We start from the raw sequence: 12,500 nt of genomic DNA, 5'->3' as shown, positions 1-12,500 counted from the left end.
AGACTTCAAAAATGGTACATGCTGCTTCCTTGCTTGATACTCACTATTTTAAAAAGATTGAGTGTGGCCAAACAACCATAGGTTAGTAATATTAGAACAGGCTTTGACGGTCCTAATGGCCTCCCCCTGCGTCGTAGTTCCTTGAAAGGGAACTCCTATTATATCCTCTGGGTAACAACAGTTTAATGATGCATGCTATTTTATTTCCTGTTTTTGTCATTTTGATCATTATCAGTTTCTGTTGTGTTGTTTTGTACAGGTAAGTCGTGTCATTTAATCACTGTTTTTTTGAAAGCACTGCGTTTTAACATACTAGTTATTTACTCCAACATCTTGCATATGTTTAGCCATCATAACTTTCAATCCTCGTGGAAAGTTCTTGTTCTATTTACTTGCTACCTTTTGTTAAAAAAATATAATAAAATCATCATTTTCTGACTTGCTCTGCCATTTGTCTTAAAGCTACTCATTTGGAAATCCAGCAGCTAATCGTTTTGGGGTTCTGTGTTTTTTTTGAACATTTCAAAATTTGAACAACATGTGGTTGTTGGAGCAGGCAGGATAGCTTGGAGGTATGTACACACCCTCTGAGATGTCTTGCCTGGGTTTGAATCTTGACCCATTATAAACACTGCTTCCCTGGTATTTCACATGCAGGGCGAAACATTCAGCTGGAGGACCCGTCTGCTCGCATTTGTCATTAATGGATGGTGAAGACCCCACGGTGTCTTTGTTGAAGAGTTGTTGATATTGCCAGCACACTGAACAACTTTCAAATTTCTGCACTGACCGACTGACTGACTGCTGTGAAGGCAAATGGTGCACCACCCAGCGTAGCCCTTGCCAAGAGACTGCTTTGGCAGCACTGACACTGGAAAGATTATGGCACATTTGATTGATTTGTGGGTGTTGTTGAAATGAAATGACTTGCAGCTCAGAGTTTTCCAAGCGTCCATGAAGTGAAATATTAATTATCCCATGCAAATTTACAGGATCATCAGGAACCTTTCTGGCTACCAAAAAAAACAAAAGTACATTTGTAGTTTTGATCTGGCTGGTTATTGGCAATCACCGATCTGGAAAATATCACCGTTCAGATGTCTTTCCCTGAAAATAAGTCGAACTTCCACCGTTTTGAAATAAACTGACCCTGACTGTGTCCCAGAATTCCTTGTGGTAAACGTTGTGGTGAAATTGTCTGGTGGCCATTGCACTTCATGCTTTGTTGCTCTTTTCTTGTGAATTACTCACAAGATAGGTCAGACGTAGTGCAGACACCTCTCTATTCAGATCTCGTCTTTGTCCAAGCAAATTGAGGTCTTGCAGCAAGTGCTTTGCGGATAGGGTGTTGCATTTTTGAGTATAATATCCTCCACAGGTCATCCATTGTATCAGCAGTTATGTGACTTTTACAGACTTGTACGCCCACTCCCTACATGAGTGGCAGGAAGGGTCATGTTATTATCCTGTCTGGGGGTATATAGATTACTTTAGATCAAGGCTCGGGTCCGTTTGTCTGTGGGTACGCGATAAGCATATGATGCCTCAAAAACGTTGGGTTTCCTCCCTTTGAGTTTAGTGTTAAACAGCAGTGTCAACTGTTTAAAAAGGTAATCGTACGTCTTTGTGGTTTATAATTTATTTTTACTTCTGGAAGGGGTGCTCCACGAAACCCCACAATAAAGTATTTATACATGTTAATACGACGTTTGTCAAAGGAGGAAAAACCTCTTGGGGAGTCGAGGATAGTGTTGCGGTGCTGCGAAACCGTCACTCCCTGTGGCAATTGCACACAACAAAGAGCGGTCCCAAGACAGTTATGTCATTAGTTCCAGGTAGTCCTTCCCTTATGTTGAGTGGGTTTATGGATCATATGGGTTGTGTAGGGTTCAGGTCGGTTTTTTTCCCCCACTTCCTCCCCATATTTCTGTCTTTTACTTTAAAACCACAATCATGGCACGCGCCATGACCACCATGAAGTGAGGCACCATTCGTGCCGCCTCATTTGTATGTCCGCGCCAAAACACGGTTCAGATCGCACGCCCAAACTCAACCGCCAAACCACCTCGCACTGCACCATGCTCTCGTTACAACCACCACATTCACTACACCACACTGGATAAAATCATACACAAAGTTTGATTGCAAATTCATTTTAAAGACTACCTCATAGAGCAAACATTCTTGCGCTCGCTCGCATCTCAACGCTCGTTTGCCAGATTCACCACAGTACAATGACCGCACTTTAACCACCTGGCTCAACCACAAACTCCACAGCCACCTCCACTCCACATCACAAGGGTGTGTGGAGGAAGTGACTCCTCCGAGGTCTGGGACCAATGAGCCCGGCAAGTTCCGAATGAGGTTGACAGGGATTGGCCTTAGTGCGTCATGGCCGCGCCCGCTGGGACATGGACTCTGCCTGCTTGGGGGCATATACATATTCCGCTGGTGGCTTCAAACTCTCTCGGCTCCCATTATCAGCTCTCACTCTCGGCTCTCCTCACGCTCCGTGGAAATCTCTCCCCGGTTTCAATAATGCTACCTGGGCAATCGTGCTTGTGTATGCTTTGGAGGCTGCTTTTAGGGCTGGTCTCGAGGTGGAACGACACGGGACTCAGCGGAGTGCAGCATCATAATTTGGCCACACCGACACCCCGCTATCCCTGTACCAGTTCCCCCTTGCCTTTTCCCTCAGCATGGGAGAGCACGGTCCCGTTGGGCCGTGCACGGTTTGACTAACTCACCTTTTTAGGTCATCTCTACCGATATGACCTAATAAAGCCGGACTAGATGTCCGTCCGTCTGTACTTCAACAATTTTTCTCTCCGATCTTGATGAAACGTAGTATGTGGGTAGAGGTCGATGAGTGTTGCACAACGATATAACTTTTGTCTGGGTTCAAGGTCAGGGTCAAGGTCACGAGACCACGTAAGTTATAAAAATCGCCATTTTCAAAACCTATCTAGTCTGCCATTCTTCAAGATATTCGGCAACTGTTTATTGATTATGATAGTAAAAAATGTTATCTTGTATCTAACCGGACAGATTTTTGAATTTCCGTCCCGTTTGGCCGCCACGTAACCTGGAAGATGGTCAAAAACACCTCCCGGTACAAAGAAAACTTTTTACTTCCGATCTTGATGAAATTTGGTATGTGGGTAGAGGTCGATGAGTGATACCCAACGGCATATTTTTTCCTGGATTCGAGGTCAGGGTCAAGGTCACAAGGTCACGAAAGTTGTGAAAGTCGTCATTTTCAAAACCTATCTCGTCTGTCATTTTAGGAGATATCTGGCAACGGTTCATCGATTATATCGATCAAAAACATTATAGAGATGACCATCACCCCCACACGGGGGTAATTTTTCTCATATATTTTTTTTCTTGCTTAGCTACCCTTCCGTGAATGAGTCTGATGGGTGCCCGTGTGATGTGTTTAGATAAGTAAAGTGTATAAGCTCGATAGATCGCGATACTTCTGTTCTCCGTCCCTGTGCTTAATCAAAATCTCGTACATTTTTGTTTGCTTTGAAACTCATTGTATGCTCCCCACGACCCTCTCTTGTAAATATATCCCCTGCTTGTTGAATTATGCCCAAAACCCGGTTCTGTGACAATATTGGTATTAATATTGTTTTGTAATAACATTAATATTATGCTATAATCATTGGTGTTATTACCTCCTCCCACCAAAGGTGGATGGAGGTTATGTTTTCACCGTTTGTTGGTTTGTGTGCAGGATAGCTCAAAAAGTTGTCGACTGATTCGGATGAAATTTGGTGGGCAGGTTGGGTGTGTGACAAGGACGAACTGATTAGATTTTTGTGAAGATCTGGATCTGGGTGGAGGTTAGGTATGCGCTCAACCGAGTCACTTTTGTTATTATTAGCGGCCTTGTAAAAACGTCAGGATTAGCCATTTTAACACGGATATACACTTTAACATGGATTTTGGCCAAGGCAGAAAACACCCTTGGGGATGGGGGCAAATGAAGTCCCGCCAGCCTCCATCCTCCATCTTGTGCCCTTCGTCGTCCTGTCAAGTTTGGTCGAGATTGGATAAGTAATGACCAAAAATATTGCGGCCAAAACACACACACACACACACACACACACACACACACACACACACACACACACACACACACACACACACACACACACACACACACACACACACACACCAAATTGCGTATTTTAGTTTGAGGTTTGCCTGTAAATTAGTACCAAGGTCTAAATCCCTTTCTTTTGGTGGAGCTTGCTGTTGAGTGAGCCATTTTTGATGATGTAACCTTGAACTTTTGGCTTTGCAGAATCACGAGGCACACACAGTGATTTATTTACTCATTTGAACCGATGACCGAATGAAAATGTCATATGATAGTCAAGGCAATGTTCGGATATTCTTGTGGTTTTTGCCTTTTAAACCCAAAAGTACGGCATTGCCGCAGCCTTTTTTGCTCACCTGAATGAGCGAATGAGTTCTGTTTGTAAAGCGGAGTGTATGTATTTGTAGAACGCATCGTTCGGTATAGCATGGATGGTGAAAGTGGTGCTCAACCTGCTTGTAAATAATTTAATGCTCTCGGGGTCGATAGTGCCCATATTCATCGATCCACGGAGTGCAAGAACGCACTTTTGAGCCGAGCCTCGAGTTGGAGGGTAGCGGCACAAGTGTGAGGCAGCTTTACTGTAAACAACTCTTATGGTATTTTTTTTTCCCCATCCCAGAGTGTTTGGAACCAAAAACAAGTGGCTGTACAGTCGATTGCTCTGCCCTTTCTTAACGAGTAGTTTTAGCATTTGCTTCATCAAACAACCTTTGCTGTAATTATTGTATTTGACCAACTTTTAAATAGGTTTAGCAAGGATGTGATTCGTGAAATCGGGTTTATCCAAAAGGTTCCCCCCCACCCCCACACACTTTTTTTAACCAGTTAAGGCCTTACAAGCATCGTCCTTTCAGTATGCATCATTAAGCATATTTTGGGAAATCCTGTCACAGCATCCCAAGCAATGAGTTTGGCGATTTTGATCCTATTCTTGACCAAGGCACCAAATCCTTTGTGCATTCATCAACTGCCTCGGAAACCTGTATTTCTTAACTGGCATGCACTGGAAGGACACTACCTGCTTACTGTGATTCAATTGTCCTTTTCACATCACCAATGTCAGAGGCTCAATTGACCGAGCAAACACATAATGGAGTGGTTAATTAAAGCTGAGTGACGGGGGGGAGGGGGCTTGTTATAATTTGCCTTATAACAATGCACATTACCAATTAGGCCACATGTTTGTTAATTGGATAATTGGTAGCTGTAGAATGCCTGGGGAGTCTGCTGCTTTACACGGTACTGACCCTTCGCTAGCAAACGCTACAAATATATCCATCTATTATTTTCTTCACCCCTCCACCCCCCCTCCTGCCCCCCTCCCCTCACACACTTGTAAGGTGTCGTTTGTTTATTTACTTTGGCATCGCCGATGGTGCTGCTTGGTTTCATGTGGTCACAGCTATGGAGAGGGAAAAGCTAGAAATTATCAGTAACATTTGGAATGTTCTTTATTTATTTATTTATTTCATTATATATTTTTATTTCTGACATTTTTAGCTTTTTAACTTTATGGCTGTTGATGCTTGAGGAACACATATTTGTTGTGTTCGAGTTTTACCTGCCGTGCTGTGTTGGTACTGTAAACTGCCATTTGACTAATTTGTGGATTATTTTGTTTGCAATTTTCATTCGACCTTCATTTGACCATTTGACCTTTCATTCATTACAAGTTGTTTTTTTTGTTTGTTTAACAAATAATTAAATCTTGCCAGCAACCCTTAAAAGGATAGAGTGGTAGTTCAAGTTTGGTATGGAAGGCCTGTGTTGATGTAATGCCACATTGCCATTGAATTTTGAATATATTTTATTTTTGTACTACTCACTTTTAAAAATGAGTGGTTTACTTTTTTAATGCTGGAGACTCACAGACGTGCTTCTAATAAATCGCATTACAGTGCTTTAATTGCTAAACTATCCAGGCCTGCTTGCCTGATGCTAAATCAGATATAGATGTGTCAGACATGCACCATTTAGTGGATTCCTGCTTTTACGCTTGAAATTGCTTGAAAGTGTTCAAGGGCCTGGTTCTTGATTTTATTTATGATTTTTTTTTTTGTTGTTGTTGCATCCCATATATACCATTACATTAGTAGCTAGGCCCATTTAGGATACTTTTGTTCTAAACGTTGGTTTTTATTTTCATTATCTTTGCATGTGTGCACATGTACAATAATTTTATTTCTATTTCCCTCTCCCCGCCCCCCCCCACTCCCCCCATCCCCAAATCCCCACCGGATGTCTACCAAAAGTGAATTTTTGTCATTTATTAACAAATAGTGCATCTATACCAAGGGTATAGGACTATTTATGATGCTCATACACAGCTAAACCTAAATTGATGTTAACCACCTGATTCTACTTTCCTACATATTCCTTCCCATGACTGAATTGCTTCCACTGTGGAAGATAAATCGTGTCTGGTTATCTCTAACAAATAGCCACACATTGAGGTTTAAGAAGATTCTGAGTTTAAATTTTGCATTGGCACTTATCAATGGTGCTTGGTGAAGAAGAAAAATGAATGTCCCAAATTTGCTGTTTGAACTGCATGGTAGGGAAGTCAATGGACAGAAAGCAAACCCACACAGTGGATGGAGCGACCATATTTGAACCTGCATCTTAAAGTGAACCGCTTCTGCTGAGCAATTTGGTCAAATCAGCACTTCCTGGGAAGAATGGAAGGAGAAAAGGGTTTACATTAAAAAAAATTTTTTAATAAAATGTCAGAACACGAGATACCATTGTGTGTGGTCTCTGTGCACTATCTGCGCAATCAGCCTCGTTGCCAGAATGTCGCATTTGCTGGAATAGAGCAACAAAAATGGGGGGAGGAGGGAAACAACTTCGGGATAAAATTCTGGTTGTTGAGGGCCAAGGCTGTGTTTGTGCCAGATGTGGAATGTAAATGAGCACATTGTACCGATGTCCCGTTGGTGAGGCAGACGACGGGGTAGGAGACAAAGGCATACGGCGAAGCGAGGGCAATTATGACTGGAGCAACGCGGCCTTGCCACGGACACACTTTTACCGAGCGGCGATAATGGAATGTTGGAGCCTTCGGTGGAAAATTTGTGTCAGGGTGGGGAGTGTTGGTGTCAAAGCCTTCTGGCCTTGAAAATAAAAAAAAATTGCTCCATAATGAAGGAACAGCTTTTATTAGTTTCATTGTGATTTTAAAACCCTGTTGATAATGGTTACTGTAAACTAATTCTGAAGACTGATGGAAAAGGTTGCATTTGCATATCTTGTTTGCTTTTCAAATTTGTTTGTATCTATTAGAAACCCGATGTGTTGGAAATGGTTTTGGCCGCTCTTAGAAAAGCATCTTATTGCTAATGGCTTTGCCCATTGATTACAATTCGAATCTCACTTAATTGCTTGTCTGCAGCAAATCTCCGATTAAATGGTATTCCGTGGGGAGCGCCCGATCAACCTTCCTCTGATGAATGGCCAGCTTTGTTGAGGAATATGATGCCATCAGTGGCCACGTGTGTGCATTTCTAATTGTCTTTGTTCACTGGGAATTTTCTTCTCCAAGGTGAAAATAAAAACTTTTTCCAGGTTGTCATGAAGCCACGAACGCTTGCCACTATTCACAGAGCTGGTTGTGTCTTTCCTCAGACGATTTGTTATTTTTTCCCCCACACTTGGTATACCATTTTATTTAATAACTCGAAAATAATCTGATGTGTTTCTCGGCAGTAATAAGTTTGTAAAAATGTTGTTTTTTTATTTAAGATGCAGACCATCCAAAATGGCGGTGATGTGTTTTGGAGATCGCTAAGTTACAAAGTTAAAGTATTAAATGCTTTGTCTCCATTAGCAAGTCTCGAGGCGCAGTGATTGTTCCGTTTCAAAAAAGTGCATTTTTCGTGCTTTTTCTGTGGCTTAAAAACAAAACAAAAAAACCCCCTAAATTCCACTTCAAAAAATAAATTCCCTTTTGTGTTATCAATGTAAAAAGAAGCATGTATATAATTGCACACTTTTACTGGCAAAAAGTACAATTTTCATCAGTTCTCTGTTCCTACAATCCTCCACGGTGTCCCTGAGCGTTTTATTTTGCCATCGGGGTGATACAAATGTGGGGAATAATAAAATGAAAATTAAATTGTAAATGCCAGGTTGGGAGGGGGGGGACGTGTAAACCAGATACATGGGACGTAGCATTTTAAACGAATTTGATCTTTATTAAGATGTCCATAATATCTTCACGTACAATGGAAGTACACAGATGTGGAAGGATGTACATTGACATAAACACGGCAGGGTTTTAAAAAAATAATTCATTATTATATAATTTTTTGGCAATTTCTTCTGTATTTTGACAATTTTTCACCGTATGATTTCTCTCTCTCTCTCTCTCTCTCTCTCTCTCTCTCTCTCTCTCTCTCTCTCTCTCTCTCTCTCTCTCTCTCTCTCTCTCTCTCTCTGTCTCTGTCTTTGTCTCTGTCTCTGTCTCTGTCTCTGTCTCTGTCTCTGTCTCTGTCTCTGTCTCTGTCTCTGTCTCTGTCTCTGTCTCTGTCTCTGTCTCTGTCTCTCTCTCTCTCTCTCTCTCTCTCTCTCTCTCTCGCCCTCTCTCTTTCTCTCTTTCTCTCTCTCTCTCTCTCTCTCTCTCTCTCTCTCTCTCTCTGTCTCTCTCTCTGTCTCTTTTTTTTTCTGTGTGTGTGTGTGCGTGCATGCATTCACATGTGATGACCGACATTTTGTTTTTACCCGACAGTCGTGTTTTCTTTATGGAATATTTTAAACAAAGTGTGGCGACTTTCAAAATAAAATTTCATTTTGACGGGCTCTCCAAAGATTGCTCGATGGGAATTTTATTCAGTATTTGGTGCCAGCAATCGAGATTGAGATTCACAATGAACCTTGTCCAAAGCAGCTGCAATTTGATGCAGGTGCAGCATTGGCTGTGCTCGCGCTTCTGGTATAGGTGGCATAGACGGTCTTCCTTGAAAATCAAATTGTAGTGTAATTTTTTTTTAAACGACTTTTCTTCATGGCACTGTGGGAATTAAGTTTATTGCGAATCGCACACACAAAATCAGACAACATGGTGAGTACTTCATCTGTAATTTGACCTAATGTTGATTTCTTGTTTTCTGTAAGTTACTGCATTCCACTTTTTCCACGTCAGATTCAGTTTTCTGTTTCAAGTCACTGATTCCGTGAATTCCATCCGTTTTCCATGATCGTAGAAAATCGCTGCCTCTGCAAGTCCTGTCAATTATATCCAGGTTGACCTAGCTTGATTTATTGGGTGCTTTGCATGTCAAAATACCAAAAATTGCATTTGAAGACGACGGCTTGCAGGGCACCATTCTCCCTTTGTTTCAAACATTACATTTGCATAGCGGCTTCCTGGTTTGTTTAAAGCATTACATTTGAATTGTTGCATTTACATCGCAGCCCCTCTTGAATTTGGTATTCATACTTGAGTACCAAGTTTCAGCTTGACTCGATCACAAGCTTGTGGACCTCTTGATTTTTGATGGTTTCAATAATGACCCTTTATTTATTTTACACTGTAAACAATGGTGGACATGTGGGTACCGTGATGATACTGAACTGGCATTCTAGAGGTTGTGAGCTCTAATTCAACTGAAGGCAGCAGTACTAAGAACTTGGATTCTAAGCTTCTGGAAACAGAGCCAGTTCCCGGAGAATTAGCATGTCACTATTGCATTGTCCATGAAAATCCAGCTGGCTCATCAATGTCCTTTAGAGAGGAGCTAACCTGCCTGCCCCACCTGTATGGTTGACATTTGGCAATAATCTGCACATTGTGGTTGATTCCTAAATGTGAATAAAGCAAAATGGGATGACCACTAAAATGTTCACGATATGAAGGTGAGTTCCATCCACATTATGCAAACCATTCGACAAAAAAAAGTGGAGTAATAGTTTCTCCTTGGTCAAGGCACAATCTCCACTGCAATCTAAATTTTCATCCTATATCTTGTTGCATCACAATGATTTTTCTTTGCTGTTGGGGTGGAGTTTCTATGGATGCAAATGGGAATTTGCTGGGCTGCGTATTGAAATGGAAGCTGTGATGTGAAGTAACGGAGAGTTCTGAAAAGGAATGCTCGGTAAGAAAAATGGATCTGAATTTTATCCACCAGTGTACTAATCACAATGGCTTGTGAGCCTTGGGGGCCCTTGATTAATCCATTGCATATTTTTAAACCTGCACATACTCAGAATAGAAATTTGAAACTCTCTGCATTTTTGTTTCCAAGAACCAAGGAGTGTTTTTATGACTGTGCTTTTATGTTTACACCTCGTGGATTTAATCATTTTTTAAAATACATTTTGAATTGAACTTTCTATCAGAGTGACCAGCCATCGTGAAAACAATAAGGGACACTTAGGTAGGGCTCAAGAGGATTGCTGTAAACCCCCTTGTGGGGTGAAGGGGCAGCAAGTCCTCCTGAAGCTATGAGGAGATGGTTTTATAAGCCATGAGGTTTTAAGTATTTAAATAAGCAATGAGGTTTTAAGTATATAAATAAGCGATGAGGTTTTAAGCATTTAAATAAGCGATGAGGTTTTAAGTATGTAAATAAGCCATGAGGTTTTTAAGTATGTGAATAAGCCATGAGTTTAAGTATTTATATAAGCCAAGAGGTTTTAAGTATGTAAATAAGCCATGAGGTTTTAAGTATGTAAATAAGCCATGAGGTTTTAAATATGTTAATAAGCCATGTGGTTTTAAGTATTTATATAGGGCCATGAGGTTTTAAGTATGTAAATAAGCCATAAGGTTTTAAGTATGTAAATAAGCCATGATGTTTTAAATATGTTAATAAGCCATGTGGTTTTAAGTATTTAAATAGGGCCATGAGGTTTTAACTATGTAAATAAGCCATGAGGTTTTAAGTATGTGAATAGGCCATGAGTTTAAAGTATGTAAATAAGCCATGAGGTTTTATGTATGCAAATAAGCCATGAGGTTTAAGTAGGTTAATAAGCGATGAGGTTTGACGTATGTAAATAAGCGATGAGGTTTTAAATATGTAAATAAGCCATGAGGTTTTAAGCATGTGAATCAGTCATGAGGTTTTAAGTATGTGAATAGGCCATGAGTTTAAAGTATGTAAATAAGCCATGAGGTTTTATGTATGCAAATAAGCCATGAGGTTTTAAAGATGTAAATAAGCCATGAGGTTTAATATGATTATGTAAATACACGATGAGGTTTTAAGTATGTAAGCCATGAGTTTTAAGTATGTAAATAAGCCATGATTTTTTAGTATGTAAATAAACGATGAGGTTTTAAGTATGTAAATAAGCCATGAGTTTTAAGTCTGTAAATAAGCCATGAGTTTTTAGTATGTAAATAAGCCATGAGGTTTTCAGTATGTAAATAAGCGATGAGGTTTATAGTATGTGAATAAGTCATGAGGTTTTATGTATGTGAATAAGCCATGAGGTTTTAAGTAGGTGAATAAGCCATGAGGTTTTAAATATGTAAATATGCCATGTGGTTTAATATGAGTATGTAAATACACAATGAGGTTTTAAGTATGTAAGCCATGATTTTTAGGTCATCTCTATCATCTCAGTAGAGATGACCGAATAACCCCAGTCTCGAAGTCTGTCCGTCCGTCCGTCTGTCCGTACGTACGTACGTCCGTCCGTCCGTCCACAATCAAACCGAGTGGAGACAAATAACCAATAGTGGAATGGATAGAGGTTAATGAGACATGCACAACGATATAACTTTCAAGGTCGTCCAATGTCGAGGTCAACGTCACGAGGCAGTCAAAGTTGCGAAAATCGTCGATTTCAAATCGTATCTCCTCCCTCATTTATCAAGAGAGATCGAATGTTATTTGTGATTCAGATACTACGGACTATTATCTAGAACAACTCGAGCCATTTTTTTGAAATTTCCTCTATTTCCAATTTTATAGCCCTTCAAACTTTGTTCTGATTCCCTGTATGGGCCGTTCATGAAGTACGTACATACAAAAAGAAAAATATTAAAAAATTAAGAACCGGAACTCTCCGAGACAAATATTACATTTGAAGCTTTTGTCAGATTTAACTAAAACAATGGAACACAAGTTTATATGCACACTTACTTTCATTTATGACATTAACATTGTTTTGAATGTCAATTTGTACTTTTATTTTCATAAATGACGTGCTGTGATATTAAAAGAAATAGGTAAATTACACCGCTAGGGACTGCATCGTCATGGCTTACAAACATCGGTTCATAAGGAACTGCTGGCTTTGCAAGCGATTGGCGATGTATGAGGGGGGTGGGTGGGTGGTCGCTTGCCTGCATACAGAGGGGGGTTGGTGGTTTTGAAACCCGGAAGTAGAGCGTACGTACTTTATGAACTGCCCCTATTCCATTCTGGCACAGAGT

At 40.5% G+C, this 12,500-nt stretch overlaps 1 protein-coding gene across 4 annotated transcripts in view; it reads left to right on the top strand.

The window, feature by feature from the left end:
* SMG6 (SMG6 nonsense mediated mRNA decay factor) overlaps nucleotides 1-12,500 on the top strand; it is a 248,513-nt gene that overhangs the window by 156,225 nt on the left and 79,788 nt on the right. Inside the window, exon 15 of one of the 4 annotated variants that reach the window (XM_085879011.1) lies at nucleotides 658-1,701. The exons of the other annotated variants lie outside the window; for them this stretch is intronic. Within the exon in view, the coding sequence (XP_085735137.1) occupies nucleotides 658-714 (57 nt within the window). The 3' untranslated portion in view covers nucleotides 715-1,701. Of the gene's footprint in view, nucleotides 1-657; nucleotides 1,702-12,500 lie in introns of those variants that run through there. 4 annotated transcript variants of the gene reach the window in all.

This window comes from Eptatretus burgeri, chromosome 4 (assembly GCF_056783735.1).
Source record: "Eptatretus burgeri isolate ZD-2024b chromosome 4, Ebu_testis_v1, whole genome shotgun sequence".
In the NCBI taxonomy this organism is placed as follows: Eukaryota; Metazoa; Chordata; class Myxini; order Myxiniformes; family Myxinidae; genus Eptatretus; species Eptatretus burgeri.
The sequence above is the reverse complement of the archived record's forward strand: the minus strand, read 5'-3'. Positions and strand labels throughout refer to the sequence as shown.